Here is an 18,699-nt window from a genome sequence, read left to right as displayed (position 1 = left end):
TTTTTTAAAAAAAAAAAAAAAAAAGGTCAGCTCTCCTTTCCCCCACAGCAATTTTTGCACTTCCAGATCCTGGCCAATACCAGATGCAGAAGTGCTAAAATAGCCTGAGGCAGGTAGTATTTCCAGGGCAAGAAGAAATCGGAGAGCCTGTTCTCTTAGAAGCTCTCCATAGCTCTGCAGACCAAGAGGGTCAGTTAGTTTAGACGAGCAGTTATATTATGTGGTCAGCCATGTCTGGAGGAAATATTCCACCTCCCTGGTTAGCATACCAAATGGCAGGGGGCGGTGTGGAGATCAGTGCAGATTAGTACAGCTTAGTACAGATCCTTTCATCATTAACTGCCTCACTTTCCACAGGTGCTTTCTTCATCCCCTACCTCATTTTCTTGTTTACGTGTGGGATTCCTGTGTTCTTCCTGGAGACTGCTCTGGGGCAGTACACCAGTCAGGGAGGTGTCACTGCCTGGAGGAAGATTTGCCCCATCTTTGAAGGTGAGTCCATTACTGGATATCACTTCCTTTTAAGTTCTTCTTCTTCTCATCCTTCTTCCCTTCCTCTCCTCTCGCTCCCTTCCTTTCCGTCCTGATTGTTTCCTGCCAGAAGAACGATGAATGTTTGCGCGTATTGGGCACTGGACCAACACAGAACAGGACATGGAGCGTAGCGTCCAGTTCAGGGAAGGTGCAGCAGGACAGTGGAGCTAATAAATAGGAAGAACAGGGGAAGAGAGGATGAAGTAAATGCCTCTGAACTCTGACACAGGCTAGAAAAATATCATCCGGAGGGGGCTAGCTGTAAATTCTCCATGGTTTCATACAGCAATTTCCCTGCCTGAACCTGATAAAAGGTCCTTCTTTTTCTTGTTTCACCAAGAATACTCCTCTGAAATGAATGTTTCAGCATTTTCTAGCAAACTAATTAATTTTCCTTGCCTCCTTTGCTCCAGTGGGATGGTCCGTGTCACTATTTGAGGGTAAAGACTGATATACTAGGGGCTATTATAAATGATGGCCTAACTCCCCATTAATTTGTCTTCACAGGAATTGGATATGCCTCACAAGTCATTGAATCCTATCTGAATATCTACTACATTGTCATTCTGTCTTGGGCTCTCTTCTACCTGTTCAGCTCCTTTGCTGCTGTGCTACCCTGGTCCAACTGCAATAATCCTTGGAACACAGGTACAGCTCCAGTCAATCTGCGCCTGGGAAGAGGACCCAGGGGTTGGGGATTTTCCACAACATACAAAATTGATTTTTTTCAATTAAACAAAACTTTGCACAAGATGCATTTGCTTTATGTGGAGAAAATACTTTTTATTTGCAATATTTAGGGTTACCATATTTCCAGTTCCAAAAAAACCCCTATCAGGGGGACAGCTCTCCCTACCCACAGCTCTCTGGCCCTGCCAGTGTCCCTCACTCCCACCCTGCAGCCCCCTGTCTCTGCCCCTCAATCCTGACCTACAGACCCCAAGCCCTGCTGGTACCCCTCACTCCTGACCCACAGTCCCTCCCCCTCCTCCCCCCGCCCGACCCTGCTAGTACCCCTCACTCCCAACCCACAGCCCCCTGCTCCTCCAGCCCTGCCCGAGGGGGGGCCCCAGGTGCCCCTGTCCTGACTGGGCTGGAGCACAGCAGCTCTGATTTGTGCAGGCGGAGTGAGCCTGGCCCTGGCACGGGCAGGAGGGAAGATGAAGGGAGGCCTGTGGCACTCCCCACCCTGAGCTGGGACTACAGTGCCGCACCAGGTGGCTTGGCCATGCCCCCCTGGGCAGCTTCTCCTAGCTGGTTGAGCCCTGTGAGCACAGGCACTGGCCCATGCTGCTGGCCTGGCCACTGAGCTCCCTGCTGCCCCCCCATCCCCTTCCCCCACTGGAGGGGTAGGTGTCTTCCTGCCACAGCCCAAGCACCCGGAAACCATGCTTTCCTCCATGTCAGCAGGCATCCACCTCCCATCACACACTCATCCCTTGTACACACCCCTGCAACACACACGCACGCATGCACGCGCGCCCTGGCCCTCCAACTCCTCCACCCCCAGACTTACCTGCATCCAGCTGCCGGGGCTGCACCCACCACCCTGCCAGACTGCATTGCTGGCCATGTGCTTGTGCAAATGGACAGACATACGCCTGCTGCCTCCAGTTGCCCTCCTCCTGCTCCCACCAGCAGAGCGGAGCAGAATCCTGGACATTGGTTCAGATTTCAAAAAACTGCCCAGACTGAGATTGAAGGGTCCAAAAAGAGGACATTTCTGGGAAAACCTGGACGTATGGTAACCCTACAATATTTAAACTGAGAAACCGGTTACTTTAATGCTGATATCTTGCTGCAGTTCATCTTTAATATTGTAGTTTGGTTTTCTAATGTTCCCATTCTCCCCAGCTGGATAGCATCTCCTATGCTGCACCTTGGCCTGGGTGTCTCTGCTCACCAGGACGGGAGACTGTGAGGCATCATTGGGTGCAAAGTCTGACCAGGGAGCTTGGCCCTTGGGAAAAAACTTGGGGGCATAAGGCACCATTGCTGAATGGGAAGATTTTGAGTTTGGCAGGGAGGGGTTTGTTGGAAAATTAAACTGTTCAGCCGGAGGAGAGACCATTTTCATATCAGCTTTGGTCTGGAGTCCTTGTCACAACTTTCCATTAGGGCTGACACTGCCTCTTATCTCTTATACTCAAGTACACCTCACACCTGCAAGTGACTCAGTTAGCTTCTATGTATGCTCACCTCAAGAGTTTGCCTTTGTTTTGTCAGCCTGTGTTTACTCAGGCCAGGTCTATGTAGCAGTCAAGTGTCCAAAGTGTGGATGTAACGGTAATCTATATCAATTAGTCCAACATAATTGGACTCCCCACTCCTCTTCAAGGCTCCCTGATAAACATGACCTATTTGGCAAAAATCCAGTTGTTTGATGCAACTGCTTCAACACAAGGAGCTACTGCAAGTCCAGTTATCCTGGTTAGAGATCACAGCTTCATGTACCCCTGACCAATGTAGCCATGCTGGCAAAAGCTTGCAGAGTAAACCTGGCCTCAGTGCCTGTAATGCCTGTTGAGGGTGAAATGGGTTCAGTGTTGGCCTATAGCCTATCTCTTCACAGCCTTTTTGGCCTTGTTTTTACTATACTGATCTGGCTCCCTTCCCAGCAGTATGCTAGAAAGCAGAGCTGGAGAGAGCTTTGGCATCTGCTCCATTCCTCTCCTCTTTCACTTGTGTTAGATGATTCATTTCTGACATGTCTGAACATCCCCCTCTCCATATTCAGCCCGCTCACAGCCTTCCCTTGTCTTCCCTACACTTGCAAAAAAAAGGGGTCTGATTCCCACCACTCCACGAGCAGGGCCGTAGAAAGGCAGGGAATTTCCTTTCTGACTTCTCTCAACATTTTGTAGCTGTTCAGCCTAGACAGGCTCTCTGTCTTCCCCCGCCCCCCTGTTGTTTAACTTATTGTTTGCTAAATGAATGATGAGGCACTATTTATTGTCTGCTGCTGCTTCCACCCATTTTAGGAATTTCACGTATCATTTGCACTTTGGATCTGTGGGAGCAGGGAGGAGGAGGTGTACTTGCAAAGCAGTGGGGGGGAGGAAGGGGTGCCTGTTTGTGGGGCCGAACCAGGAAAAGTGCGGGGATGGCAGAGAAGAATGAGACTTAACATCCTGGATAACTGTAGTTGCATTCTACAGCCATCTGGTTTCCATTCAGTAGGGATCTGCCTCTTCCTTCAGCCCTCTAGCTGTTCCCAGGCTGGGATTCTGGGTGAGGGGAGAAAAAGTGACATTTTGTAATAGCGAGTGAAGGATGTGTTTGCAGTTGCAGTGAATGAAGAGGAGGTGGGAGCATCCAGGCTGAGAGGCAAGAGATTTCTGCTGGCTGACAAACTTGCTTTTCTGTTTTGTTAGACCTGTGCGTGGATTTCCTGAATGCCTCTGGTTCAGAGAACTGGACAGCACCAGCCAACGCTACCTCCCCAGTTATTGAATTCTGGGAGTACGTACCCCCATTTCTGAACCTACTTACCTCCAAAGGTCACGGCATTGCGAATACCTGGAATGCTGCCTCTTGTAACAGAAAAGATGAGCTAATACCACATTTCAGATTCAGAACCCAGGCCTATGGCATGTGATGCATTAAAATGCTGTGGGGCACATACAGAAGCAGCTTGACTTGAGTCTATGAAACCCTTAAGCATGTATGTACACATCCCCCTGCTGACCTGGCAGATACTGTAAAGTATTCCAGATGTGGGTACAGAGGCCCTGTACCCATTTGGTAAGGTTGTCCCTGGTAATACCTAGGGGGCACACAGGCAGTCAGTTCATGTAGAAGTATATTGGTACAGTTTGTTCAGAAGAATAGCTAGAAGAGGGGAGCCAGGGGAGATTCTGAACAGGTGCTCTGCAGTAAAGCAGAGAGAGACAAAGCAGCTTATTTTTCTTATTCTAATAAGGCTTCTTGTTCAGTTCCTGAGGAAAACTGCTCTTATTTTGATTCCTCACTGCTGGAGTACATGCCTATGAATTCCAAGAAATTGCCCCAGGGCAAACAGGCCTATTGCCTAAGAGAAATACTCAGGAGGGAGACATGCATCAGAGTGCACTGAAGGGCATCATTTTGCACCAGGTATTAGAGAGAATGAACATTACGAGACCTAGATACACCCTGTCCCTCCCCATGCCCTATCCAAGGAGCTCTCAGGAAGCTAGAAGCGCTATTCTACCCCCTGCCTTATCTTGGACAGGTTAGGGTATTATGGACCCAGTGTCAGGGTTGTCAGGGTCGACTAGTTTTATTAATAGGTTAGACAGTGGATTTGTCTAGGACAGTGTGGATAGGGACAATCCTGTTTCTGGCAGGGTGGTGAACTAGACCTCTGAAGGTTCCCTCCAGCCCTACTTTTCTATGATCCATAGCTTTCAAAGTACTTACAAAGGTGACCAGGGTCCTCTACCCTTTCTCCCCACCCATCTGACCAATGGGAAAACAGATGCAGAGAAGCTCAGGTATTTGCACCATGGCAGATGAGTTGGAGAGTTGGGACTTCAGCATGAGGCTGCTGGCTCCCCACCTTGTGCCCTGCCTACTGGGCCCCTCAAGCAGATTCCCCAGATGCCACTAGAATAACCGTCTGCAATTTCAGAACAACACTGCCAGCTTCCAAAGAGGCCAGAAGGGTTTTTTGTGGGGTGGGGGAGGAGTCTAGGGGAATCAGAGATGCTAAGAATAGAATATGGGATGACTGGAGAAACCCAAGTAGCCCTAGGAGTGACTGGGAACCACTAGTGATATTGAAGAGTAGCAGGGGAGCCCGTAGATTGAAAGAAAGCTGAAGGGATAGAGGTTCTGTGCAAGTTGGCTTCTATACTATACAAGTTCAAAGTCCTGGGACTATAATGGAGCTATCAGCATAGTGGAGGGTTTTAGGGGAGCTAGTAAGCTCAGCCTAACAAGAGGACTTGGTGAAGTACATGGATCAGGCTAACAGCATCCCAGAGAGAAGTGTAATAGAGATGAAGGTTGCAGAATGGCTGGGGGTCGTTAGGGATGTGGGAGGGCACTGGGCAGCCATTTTTATGGGACATGTATGAAAATGTCTGATTTGGGGGGCTATTGGAAAGAGCAGGTTGGAAGAATCAGGTCTTGGACACTAACTTTCTTTTCTCCCCACCCCTGCACTGGCAGAAGACGAGCTTTGGGGCTCACTGATGGTATTCACAATCTGGGTAACCTGCGCTGGGAGCTGGCGCTCTGCCTCCTGCTTGCATGGATCATTTGCTACTTCTGCATCTGGAAGGGAGTCAAGTCCACAGGCAAGGTAAAATCAGACTCTGTCCCCTTTCTTAGCTGCTGCTATCTCCCCTCAAGCCTAAACCTTTTGTTGTGAAAGAAGAGGAAAAGAGGCAAGGCACACAGAACACGGGACCAAACCAGATCTGAGTGGGTACCACTGCACTGGGCCACACAAACTGAAATCTCAGTTTGGTCCATAGCATGGAAAACAAAGAAAGTAGATCAAACTGAAAGGAAAAGGAGAGTTTAGAAGCAGGAAAGTCCTTTGACTAATGCTACCCGCCATGATGAGGGAAGAGGCTCTTGTGCTAGTAGCAATACACAATCATCTAATCGAGTGGGAGTCAGCCTTTTTGGCAGGTGTGCCACAAATTAAGCCCTGCCCCTTCCCCAAGTGCCACTGTGGTCCACTACCACAGTCTGATCTACTGTTCTGCTTTCTGCACCCTGCACTATCTGCTACTGTGCTGCCTGCCACACATGCGGGCTGTCCATGCCATTTGTGGTGCATACTGTATACTGCAGGTTGGCCACCCCTGTCCTAGTCATTGATGCTACACCCCATGCAGTTTGGTGCCTTTTGCAACACTAAACAGTTTCATTGGCAAAAGTCCACTCACCCTATGGTAATCAACAATGAAGCTGAGTGTATAACCCACTGCAAATAATCTATTCAGGGAATCTATTGCAATTACTTCCTCTTTATATGTAATTACATAATCCACTGCTCTTTCCATGTTACTTTTTTTTGTTTAGCTCAGTGGATTGCTCAGAGTTGGAGTGCTGCTTTGAACGTTTCACATTTGACATTAAAAATTTGGTCTGGGCTGGCACATTGGGTTGAGTCACAAATCACATGGTATTGTTTCCATTTCTGAACAGGGTGAGCATAATATATCTGATGAGGGGGTCAAAGAAGTCTCTGTAGGTTTGATTGGATGCTCTAATCAAAGTCATAGTAGGTGGTGATGGTAGGTTATACATAAGAAGTATTTATCTTGTATATTTCCAGCGGAAGTATGACTATCCTTGAAGGGTAGGTGACCCCTTTATTCCTCAGAGTAACTACTGACTTACCTATACTGTCCTCTCCCAGCACATACAGCTTCTCCTGGCACTGGTTGAGACAGATTCCAAAACAGGTCCTGTATCAGTCAGACATGGAATCTCTGTGGCCGTCTCCCAGTCTCATACTTATAATCTTTTTCCTGTTGACCTCTGACTGGCTTGGATTTTAGTTGGTGAATTGTGGAATCTGCACAGCTGCTCGCCTTTAATGCAAATTTACTCAGTCACTCCAGGTTTCAGCTCCCAATTGTTGGTGGCCACCTCCTATTTTGTCTTAAAAAAAACAAGAAACCTGCTCATATATAGGGTGTGGTCTATATACATATTTTTAAAAGGATCTTGAAAAATCGTTGAGGATTGAAAAATGATCCAAGGTTCAGGAAACATACTTTATGGTGGGAAATGAGAGAAACACAGCCTAACCAAAGAAGATTCATAGGTGATTGGGGTCCTGAGCAACTCCATGGAAAGAATATTTCATCAGCAGTTAAGGGCTCTTTAATTTGGCAGGAAAAGGCTTCATGAGATTCAGTGGCTGGAAGCTAAAGCTAGACAAATTAAGACCAGAGCAATAAGGGGCAATTTTTTAACGGTGACAGCAATTAGCCACAGAACAATTAGCAACTTACCCTATGGAGTTTGTAGATTCTCTGTCCCATGAAGTCCACAAATCAAGTTTAGGTATAAGCAGGGAAAAATAAATGTGATTTTTTTTTTTTTCTTTTTTTCAGACCACCATTTGTCAACCTAGTAATCTCAGATGTGTCCGTTAGCTGTAGAGTTAAGGGAATTTTTGCACTGTATAATTCATGTGGTGACAGCATCCCCTTTCAGTCCCTCTCCTTAATATTTCTTTTGCTTCCAGGTAGTTTACTTCACTGCCACATTTCCCTACTTGATGCTTATTATCTTGCTTGTTCGAGGGGTCACTCTGCCTGGGGCATTGGAGGGGATCAAGTTCTACTTGAATCCAGATGTTTCCAGGCTTATGGACCCACAGGTGAGTGAATGAACACCCAGTCCTATGAGGTGCATGCAGTCTCAGCAAGGTGGTGATGGGGACAGGAGGTACTAAGCACCTTGTAGGATTGGGCCCTCCTTGATTGCTATCTATATCTAGTTTTAGCTGCCTTCTACCAAGGGACTGACCAGATACTGGGGTCTCACTAAAAGCATTACATGTGGATTTTTTTTGTCAACATATTTGAAACAAATGGATCATTAGGTCAATTCCATTGAAGAACTTGGCAAATGCAGACACATCTATTAAATATTTGGAATACACCAGATTCCAGTTTTTGTTGAATGTTAAAATGATTAAAGAAAACAGGAGAAATACCTCTCTTTTTTCAGCCTGGCTGGAGCTTCTCAGAGACATCAGTCTCCTAGTGTGAGAGAGCTAGTGTAGTAGATGGCTATGGGTATGTCTACACTGCTTCCCCAGCTCTGTCCAAAGCATTGCTTTCATACATGCCCACCATGCATGCATCACGCCTCAAAGTGAATCACCCCTGAGGATGCCTCCTTCACACTTGACAACTGAGCCTCTGGGATGTTTGGGGGCAACAATGTGGGGAGCTCTCTGAGCTCCTTCACTGCCTTATTCCTGGGGTTGACATATGCAGTGTGGGAATGGATGGATGTAGTGTGGCTGAAAGCAGCGCTTCTCTAAAGTTGTAGAGCCAGTGTCGCCATGTCCTGTGTGAGAGTTAATGCGCAGGGATTGCAGTTGAGCCCTGCTCTTTCTATAATTTTGTAACTCCAAAACAGGCATTGAAGTCAGTTCTTTCCTACAGAGCTGGTGCCCTATAGCTGCTGCTCTGATTTTTAAAAGATCACTAGGCTTCTAGCCTTTATGACTGAACAAAGTCTTGAAAACGGTTGATGTGCCCAGCAGTGTTATATCATCCTGAGGGGATGGCCTTGTAGTCACTGCCCTGGTACTGGTAAAAGCTCAGCCACAGAAACAGGGAGCTCAGTACAGGCTGCAGAACTGGCCTAAAAAGCAGGGTAAATTAACCCTTTCTGAGGTTCTGGCTGCCAAGGCTAGATTGGTACCGGGCTAGACTGGAACCCCGGCTACCTAGGTGGAAGTCAGCTCAGTGAGACGCTAAAGTCACTGCACTGTTCCCAATGCCTCCATCATCCCAATGAGGTGTCAATCCTGAGGCCTAAAGATGAGCCTGTGAACATCAACACTGCTCATTAATTCACTGCTGATTATTTTAGCAGAACCATCCAACAAATGTGCTTTCCCCTCAATCCCAAACCGCTGCCTGCATCTTCCTGGATGACAAACACCCCAGCTGCTCCTACCTGGTTGCCAAAGCCTCCAGCTTTCTCCTGATGACTTTCAGATGCAGTTATGTGCTCTTGATGTACTAAAAAAAATTAAAAATGGTGGCTCGCTAAAAACATAGAGATGGCCTGAAATAAATTGAATATCACTGTCCAACAATACAGGAGTTCCTGAACAGAATGTTTAGTTCCTGTTCATAATAAATGTATTACTAACCTCTGTTTTTTTTTAAACGCAAATGAAGCTGGCATGAAATTTCCAGTCTGTAGCACTACAGTGCTTCTGGAGCCAGGGGCAGAATTTGGGTCCATCTTGCTAGGTAAAACATGAGGTCTTCTACATGTGGCCTGTGTACAGGCCTGTGATTCTCAACCAGGGTGCTACAAGGTCTTTTTGAGGATGATGCAGGATGCTATGTAGTATCAGCACTGTTAGGTGTGCACACATGATTCAACAAGATAAACCCAGAGATTTCAAATAGAAATCCATGGTGGCAAAAGCATTCTGATCTGTTGCAGTCTTTCTAAACAGTTCTTTGCAGAAGAAGAATTGCTATTCTTTTTCTGCACCTAAAAACAAGTGCAAGCTAAGAATTAACATTTTCTGATTGGTGCCTTGCATCTCATGAAGAGTGCCTTGAGGCTAAAAAGGTTGATAACTACTCATAGGCACCTGGTCACTGGTCATGGTGCCCTGTGACCAGTGGGGTCCCCCAAGGCTCTGTCGCTGGACCCATATTGTTCAACATCTTCATTAATGATGTGGACATTGGAGTCAGAAGCGGACTGGTCAAGTTTGCTGATGACACCAAACTTTGGGGCAAAGCATCCACACCTGAAGACAGGCGGGCGATCCAGGCTGACCTAGACAGGCTCAGCAAATGGGTGGGCAAGAATCTGATGGTGTTTAACACCAAAAAATGCAAGGTTCTCCACCTTGGGAGGAAAAACCTGCACCTTATAGGCTTGGCAGTGCTACACTGGCTAGCACTTTGGAAGAAAGAGACTTGGGGGTCATCATTGACCACAAGATGAACATGAGCCTGCAATGCGATGCTGCGGCTAGTAAAGCGACCAAAACGCTGGCTTGCATCCATAGATGCTTCTCAAGCAAATCCTGGGATGTCATTCTCCCCTTGTACTTGGTCTTGGTGAGGCCACAGCTGGGGTACTATGTCCAGTTTTGGGCCCCACAATTCAAAAAGGATGTGGAGAAGCTTGAGAGAGTGCAGAGAAGAGCCACATGCATGATCAGAGGTCAGGAAAACAGACTGATTTCCATGGCTGGAAATCACTGTCCTTTTCTGTTCCTTACGAAGACAGGCTGAGAGCTATGGGGCTCTTTAGCCTGGAAAAGTGCAGGCTCAGGGATGATCTGATGGCCACCTACAAGTTTATCAGGGGTGACCACCAGTATCTGGGGGAATGTTTGTTCACCAGAGTGCCCCAAGGGATGACGAGGTCAAATGGTCATAAACTCCTGCAAGACCGTTTCAGGCTGGACATAAGGAAGAATTTCTTTACTGTCCGAGCCCCCAAGGTCTGGAACAGCCTGCCATCGGAGGTGGTTCAAGCACCTACATTGAACACCTTCAAGAGCAAATTGAATGTTTATCTTGCTGGGATCCTATGACCCCAGCTGACTTCCTGCCCTTTGGGTGGGGAGACTGGACTCTGATCTTCTGAGGTCCCTTCCAGCCCTAATGTCTATGAAATCTATGAAGTCTATGAAATCTATATAGGCATAAATTGGAGAGAGCACAGGAGCCCTATCCATCAGGGTGAATTTTAGTAGCTGTGGATAACTGTAAGTATTTGAAAATTTGCCAAACTGCAGCCAGTTGGATGCCTGCTGCTGGATTTTGCTGAGGGGACTGTGTGGATGCTAGTTGGGATTTGTCTCGGAGCCCTTTAACCTTCTGATAAGGACCATCTGTGGAAGGTATGTGCTGCAGTGCTTCTGTGTATGTCATATAGCTCCTTGCATGGTGCTGTGTGAGAGAAGGAACTGTCAAGGCATTAATATGAAGGGCCAGGGTGGGAGGGAAGGGCATGGGAAGGAGTTGGAGGCTGAAAACAGAAATAAAGGGCATCTTATACATGCTCTGGGTGGGGAAAGAGCCTCTTTAATTAAAGTGGCTCTCGAAGCTGTTCTAATTAAAGCGCCCACAGCATTTTATGTATTCAGCATCCTGCGCTTCAAAATGGTGGTGGGGGCACTTTAACTGAAGCTCATTTGATGAGCTTTAGTTAAAGCTCCCCCCCCACCATCTTGAAGTGTGGGGATGCTGAATACTTGAGATGCAGAAGCTGCTGGAGTGCATTAATTAGTATACTCGAGTCTGTAATTACAGCATGTCGGAGCAGCATCCCTGCACATCTACAGACACCAATAATAAACAGATTCTGTTACTTTCAGTAGGTGCCAGAATGAAAGGAGAAACTGAGTTAATGAAAACTATGGTGATATTTTAAAATTATAGGAAAATAGGGATGGAAGGCCCAATGAGAGGCCATCTGATCCAACTGGTTGCTCAAGGCAGGGTCACCCTGTCTATTCCAGCTCAGGCAAGCATGCGTTTGTCTAACCCACACTCAAAAACTTCCAGTGACAGAGACTCCATGGTCTCTTTAGGTGATGTGTTCCAGTGCTTAACTACACACAGCATTAGAAAGCTCCTTCCAGTTTGCCATTTAAATCCCTCTAGTTGGAATCTAAGCCCAGTACTGTGGTACTTGTCCTGTCTCCATGCGAGTCCAGAACACAACAGGTCACCTTCTCTTTAAAACAAGCTTTTTCCTGTATTTGCATCAAATCCCAGAGGTTGGTCCCATCTTCTGTTCTCAGAACTTAATCCAAATTCTTCCCATCTTTCCTTTCATGTTGTGTTTTCTAGACCTCTAAGTAGTCTGATTACTCTTTTCTGGATTCTTTCCAAAGTGTCCATATCTCCTATGAAGTGTGATGCCCAAACCCAGCATCATTTTTCCTGCTCTCCCCCCAGCCTATCCGTGGTCTTGCACGTGTGGGAAATGAGGCAGCATGATGTTGTGTAAAGGTTTTCCTGGCACTCATTTGGGGGGATTCTTGTAAGGCATTCATGGTTCTGTGACTCCATACCCATGCCAGTCCCAGACTTTCTGTGAATGGTGTGTATGTCCTTCAGCTTTGGAAAAAAAAAAAGAGAATGGTGTTTGCACTCAGTGTTGTCCGAGTCATTGCCATCTGCAGTGTGAATGACTTTCAGGGTATGCCCTTGATCAGGCTACTGGGTGAAGGACAGTTTATACAACAAATCTCTGCAGCTTAGAAATTGTTCTCCTTCCTTCCCATTTAAAGCCTTACTTCCTGGGTTGCTGAGAAAATTCAGTGGAGACGAGAAGGAAACCCTCTCTTTTCCTGAAGAATCTTATACTTGGCCCTAGTCAGCCTGGTCTGCCCAAGTCTGTGTTGCACTTTGTGGGTTCTTTCTTTTTGTGCTGGATGGGGATTTCTCTGCCTTAGACAGGACGCTGCCACAAAAGCTGTCATTCTTGGAACTATTTGTTTCATCTGCCACAGCTGTAAATCACTGTCCTTTTCTGTTCCAGGTGTGGATGGATGCAGGCACTCAGATCTTCTTTTCTTATGCCATCTGCCAAGGGTGCCTGACCGCTTTGGGCAGCTACAACAAGTATACTAACAACTGTTACAGGTAAGAGCAGTCTGTGTCTCATATCCAGCTAGAAGTGTAGATGGCAAGCTCAAGCAATGTGCAGTTAAATCCAGGCATGAGCCACCTCAAAAACAGGGACTCGCATTGTTTTGTGATACGCTTTTGTCAGATTTTTTCAAGCTGAGCAGAGCTCAACAACTGGGTGGGAGACTGCTCAGGCAAAAAAGGGTACTGCAAGCAATGGCTTGGGTTTCAGCTTTCAGTCCAAGTCAGACCTGAACCCTAGTGTTAGGGAATGTTGCTGGAGGTGCCATTATTCACTTAAAGCGCGTACTGCAAGATGATAAATCATCCTGGAGACAAAATGGTGGGAGCTCTAGGGATGAGTGCTATTCAGTTCCACAGCTCAGAGGAATTACTGTATTTACTTGATTCTAAGATGAGGTCCCCTCCATTTGACATGGGGTGGCGGGAAAGCCCCTTGTCTTAGAATCATGTACAAGGGCAGGGCTGGGGGGAAGGGAGGGAGGCAGGTGGCTGCTGTGTCTTCGACTTGGGCTCCAGCCTCTACCTGGGGTCAGGACTGTAGCCGCAGCCACAGCTGCTGCCTGCCCCTCATATTCTTCCCCCTGGCCTCCCCAGCTACTCTGGCACCCTGCCACCTCCCCCCTGCAGTCTCTTTTCCTCCATCTCCTCACCCATGCAGCCTCTACTCCCTTCCCTCTCCCCCAGCCCTGCCCCCTGGCTGGCTGCAACCTGGGGCACTGAGCCCAGCCCCAGCCTGGCCTGTAGCAGCAGCACACAGCCTGCACAGCTGCCACAGGGGCTGGTAAGGAGGGGAAGGGGGAAGCAGAGGCCAAGGAAAGGGGCAGGGGGGCACAAGGCTGCAGGGGGCAGGCACAAGCAGGGGGCAAGCTGCTTGACCTCCCCATACCACTTGTACCCCCAATGCCTGCCCTCCTGCAGCGGTGGGGGAATGAATTAAAGATGACCCTCCAGTACTTCAATTCTATACATGGAATATTTATAACAAATTTATAAATTTTCTATGTGTAGAATGTAATTATTGTGGGGTAATCTTAAATTCAGGGTCATCTTAAATTCAAATAAACAGGGCACTTCAGGTTCAAATTGGTATAGAGGAGAGGGCAGCTTGAGCTACTGCAGCAAATGCTTTGCTAAAACATGGTGATGTTGCTTTTACTGCACCTAGTACTGTGCCTTAATCCTATCAGAAACAAATAATCAGGCTTGTCTGGCACAATTTGTTCTTTTTCATCCTATGCTTCTAGTTCCCTTTTCTTCTAGGATGTGTGATCCCAGCTCCACCTCAAGTCAATACAAGTTTTTCTATTCAGTTCTGTGGCCTTTGGAGCAGGCCCTACGTTGCTCAAATGTTCTTTTTCTCTTGATTGTTTTCTTTTATTGTTTTGGGGATATAAGTACCTGATGATAGTTTCCAGAATTATTATACATCCCTTTTTTTATTTCAAATTGGCATGACACCTATTTTAAGTCAGCATGTCATTACCTTCCCATGGCTTTACAAAGGTAATCATTATACATGGATTGTTTTGCTATTTGTGTTGCTTTTGCTAATACTTGTTAGCTGACCATTCTCTTAACTTATCAGACTTGCTGATTGGTACAGATTCAAATGGTCCATAGGTTCTTCTCTCTCTCTTTGGGGAGCATGTGCTACTTTTACAAGGCCTTCATTAAAACTCATTCTCTTTCATTTTCCGTGCTCTGTTGTAATACTTTAACTCCAGCTGGTTGCATGAGGTTGAGACCCTACTGATTTCATCTGAGCATTCAACTCGTAAGGCATGATTGTTGTCCTCTGCCACTTTTACAGCCAAACATAATCCTATAGTTCTTGCATTATCAGGGATCAAGGCAGTAGTCCATTGAATTCAGTTCTGGATGGCTGGACTCTGCAGGATTCAAAGCAGAATGTTAATATAATCAAGTTCATGCATACACTTTGTTCCAGGTAGGAAGCAGTGACTGAAGGTGGTAAAGGTGAAGGTGACTGAAGGTGTTTTCTGCAGAGGAAAACAATGTCCTTTCTTGTTTTTCCCCCAACAGGGACTGCTTCATGCTATGTTTTCTGAACAGCGCCACCAGCTTTGTGGCTGGCTTTGCCATTTTCTCTGTGTTGGGCTTCATGGCACAAGAACAGGGCGTGCCCATTTCAGAAGTGGCAGAGTCAGGTATGTGCAACAGGGCCAGAAGTAACCCATAAGAGTCTGGGTGGGTTTTTTAGGAACCGGCACACTTGGTTATTAAACACATTTATAAAGTTATCAGTGTTGTTGCATAGAACCAGTACTACAACCTCAACAACCTTTGCTGTTCCCTGTTTATTTGCATATTCTGTTGGCCTAGAAGTCTTTGGTGCTGTCGTTCAGAAGCACTGCTTCATTCTCTGCCAGCCTGAAGTTCCTACTTCCACCAGCCACAACTAAAGTTGCATTTCCTACTGTTCTGGACCCCCTGGTTATTTTCTCCAAACCCAGTTAGTCTGTCTGAGTCAGTGAGCTGTATGTCAGTGACACAATCACTGCCTGCTATGTTTTTGGGAGGGGAGATCTTGATGGGTTGAGTTTTTAAACAGCATGTTGAACTGCTTTGTGTAGTGTGTGTGAATGGCTGTGAAACCTCTTACTCATGCAGCTGTCTGGTTGGCAGGTCCTGGCCTAGCATTCATTGCATATCCAAAGGCTGTAACAATGATGCCAGTGTCTCAGCTCTGGTCCTGCCTCTTTTTCCTTATGCTGATCTTCTTGGGACTGGACAGCCAGGTACAGTAAATAACACTCTCCAACCCCTACCTTACTCCAATGTGTCAAACACATCTGTGAGAGCTTTTCACATCTGTGAAGGTTATAAACCTTGCACTGATGGGAAATGCCTCAGAGCAGTCATACATGCACGTTACTTCAAAATGGTAATACCGTACTTACAACTGGCCAGTACATCGCATCACTTTGCTGGCATGCTCTCAGTTATTCCTCAATAGTGAACTGTAGCTTCTGTACTGTCCATCTCACATTCTAACACTCAAGGGCTGGTCATTAGCCACGCTTCCCTGTGTGCTTCCCACAGAGTCAGCTGGCTAGGGTGAGAAATCATCCTTCCTGCATCCGGCACTTTTATGACACAGTCTATGTTAATCATTAGAAAACCAGGATCATCACTGTATGTAGATGGCCCACTCCTTATTCTCCATCCTCTTGATTCCAGCTACAATATGTTGCCCCTTCAGTCAGCTAGCTCCACAGTAGTACTTGCTTGCCTGTATTTTTTTTTCCTCATAGGGATTGCCTCAGTTGTTTCTTCTTGTGTGTTAAAATCCCTTATTTGTTTATGGGATCCATGTATTATTCCTTTTATTCCTAGAATAGGGAGAATATTGAGGTATGGGCTTATGACCACGTTAGTAGGTTTCTCTGCTCCAGTGGTGCCCCTATAATAACTTAGTTGCTGTATGTTCTGAGTAACCGCAGGCACCGTTGCTGCAGTGTTGTTTTGTCAACCCCTGTTGAAGGTTTATTGTTTCTTATCCAAGCAAGTCATACTCCATAGGTATGAAGAAAGAGAAGACACTGCCTGAGGGGGAGAATGAAAGAAGGAGAGAAGATAGGTGGGAAAGGGAGGACATGGGACCGTTGGTTTTCTAACCTGAGGTTTTTTGCAGTTTGTCTGTGTTGAGAGCTTGGTGACAGCGATCGTCGACATGTACCCAGAAGTGTTCCGTAGGAAAGGGCGCCGGGAGCTGCTGATCCTGTTCATTGCAGTCATATGCTACCTGCTTGGCCTGATGTTGGTCACCGAGGTGAGAAGGGCCATGCGTTTTGGTAGCAGGCAGATATCCCGGCCATCAAAAGCCATTTAGAGAATACTATATTGGCCTCTCACAACCTTGGAACGTTTGTCACATGCAGAGAAGTGCCTGGATTAAGAATATCCTGAGCTTAGTTAGGATTTGTGTCTGGTTCCAGATCTTGTGACTCTAGCTAAAAGATCAAGATCAGCATAGATGGTATCCAGAAACTGTGCTAGAAAGTGGCTGGGGAGAATAGTTTGTAGTCTGGTTTTAAAAAAAATTAGGACAGCGAACATGATGCTAAGGGTTCTCAAATGATACTGGCATTATGCCTAACAATCCTTTTAGGACAAGGGGGCATGTAGCATGCGAGGTGCAGTGCAGAGTGGTTAAGACATCTGGTTAAAGCTTAAATTTAATTCCTGTATTGGACTTAATTCATGATTGTAGCTGTGTTGACTGCGAGACAGCTTTTTTATATGTACCTGATCACTTATGCAGGGGAGCCAAAAGTGGCTGGATGCGATGCTGGCATAGTGTACAGAAACTGGTATATCTTAATTTTGTTAACCCTCAGGGCTATGATGTGCAAGTAGACTTTTGAACTTGAATTGGTTATGTAGCATGATTTATCTCCTGGTGTAGACAGGACTAGAGAGAGATCTATTCTCCTGTGTTGTATATGCAGTTTCCTTGTTTCTCTCCTTCTATTGCTGTACTTGACCCATCTCCATCCTCCTTACTTTCTCTTGCACATTTCCTTTAGCTGATCCCCCACATTTTCTTTGTCTTCCTCACAGGGTGGGATGTACATATTTCAGCTGTTTGATTATTATGCTGCCAGTGGCACTTGCCTACTGTTCCTAGCCATTTTTGAAGTCATCTGTGTAGGGTGGGTATACGGTAAGTGGAACACAAGGAGCCATACTGCTTGTGGGTGGGGTGGGGTGAAAAATGAAAACACATCTGTCCTGGGGGAGACTCATTCTGCATAACCCCCTCTCTTCTGATCTAATTTATTTGTGTGTGGCATTCCTTAACCCCAGTGCACCTTAGGTAGGAAGGATCTTCTCATTTCTTTTCTTAGGATTCTCTACAGAATGGAAGTGAATCCAGCATTTCTGCTCATTCATTCAGAGTATCTGTCTCCTGCATGCTGTATGGCTTTGCTAACAGACCTTTCTTTACATTAGAAGAGCGTGATTATCCATAGAGCAGTACCTGTGGCTGGCATTGCATGGCTGACTTATTGTGATCTCTCTGTATCTCCCCCTCTCAATTTAAGTGTCACAATTTATCTAATCTAAAATTATTGCTACATGCTCTCATAGGATCATGGGAAAATAGGTCTGGAAGAGACTTCATAAGGTCATCTAGCCCAGTGTTTCTCAACCTATGGGTCTTTACCCAAAAGTGGGTTGCAAGAATACTCGAAAAGGTCACAAGCAAACTTTAAAAATTGATTCCCCTTTAAAGAAGAAAAACATGGGAAGCTATGGCTTTTCCCTTGCAAACTGGCAGAATTCCAGCCTGTGAGGGGTTTCTTGGGGCCCCCCATGCCTGATGCACACCCCTCTATCCCACACACTGCAGGGCTGGGGCCTAGAGATGGGGGGCAGCGGGTCAGGAGTGAGGGGCACTGGGTCGGGACTGGCCACTGGTGTTTACAAATGGGTCCTTGTACAAACAAGGTTGAGAACTGCTGATCTAGTCCATCCCTCTGCTCAAAGCAAGATCATCCCTGACTAAAGCAGTCAAATGTCTGTCTAACCTGCTCTTGAAAATTGCTAGGGTTGGAAATTCTACAACCTCTCTAGGTAGCATGTTCCAATGCTTGACCACCCTCATAGTGAGAAAGGTCTCCCTAATCTCCAATCTCAATTTCCTCTGCTGCAGCTTGAGGTCATTACTAGTAGTTTGGTCTCCCAAGGCCACAATTTATTGGAGACTGATGTCTTACAACTTAGTCTTGCCATGTAATTAAGGCAGATTGGATTTAAATGGACCTTTCCTTTTTATATTTATCTCAAATTTAATTTTTTAAAATGG

At 46.3% G+C, this 18,699-nt stretch overlaps 1 protein-coding gene across 3 annotated transcripts in view; it reads left to right on the top strand.

Moving 5' to 3' along the window:
- The window catches only part of SLC6A12 (solute carrier family 6 member 12), a 69,735-nt gene that overhangs the window by 23,855 nt on the left and 27,181 nt on the right, over positions 1 to 18,699 (top strand). For all 3 annotated transcript variants that reach the window (XM_019515505.1, XM_019515504.1, XM_019515506.1), the window contains 10 exons: positions 358 to 492; positions 1,042 to 1,182; positions 3,909 to 3,996; positions 5,689 to 5,821; positions 7,730 to 7,864; positions 12,754 to 12,857; positions 14,910 to 15,034; positions 15,513 to 15,625; positions 16,522 to 16,659; positions 17,451 to 17,553. In XM_019515505.1, the coding sequence (XP_019371050.1) occupies positions 358 to 492; positions 1,042 to 1,182; positions 3,909 to 3,996; positions 5,689 to 5,821; positions 7,730 to 7,864; positions 12,754 to 12,857; positions 14,910 to 15,034; positions 15,513 to 15,625; positions 16,522 to 16,659; positions 17,451 to 17,553 (1,215 nt within the window). The remainder of the gene's footprint in view (positions 1 to 357; positions 493 to 1,041; positions 1,183 to 3,908; positions 3,997 to 5,688; positions 5,822 to 7,729; positions 7,865 to 12,753; positions 12,858 to 14,909; positions 15,035 to 15,512; positions 15,626 to 16,521; positions 16,660 to 17,450; positions 17,554 to 18,699) is intronic.

Source organism: Gavialis gangeticus, unplaced genomic scaffold (genome assembly GCF_001723915.1).
Source record: "Gavialis gangeticus isolate Ggan-Ray unplaced genomic scaffold, GavGan_comp1, whole genome shotgun sequence".
Classification (NCBI taxonomy): domain Eukaryota; kingdom Metazoa; phylum Chordata; order Crocodylia; family Gavialidae; genus Gavialis; species Gavialis gangeticus.
The sequence above is the reverse complement of the archived record's forward strand: the minus strand, read 5'-3'. Positions and strand labels throughout refer to the sequence as shown.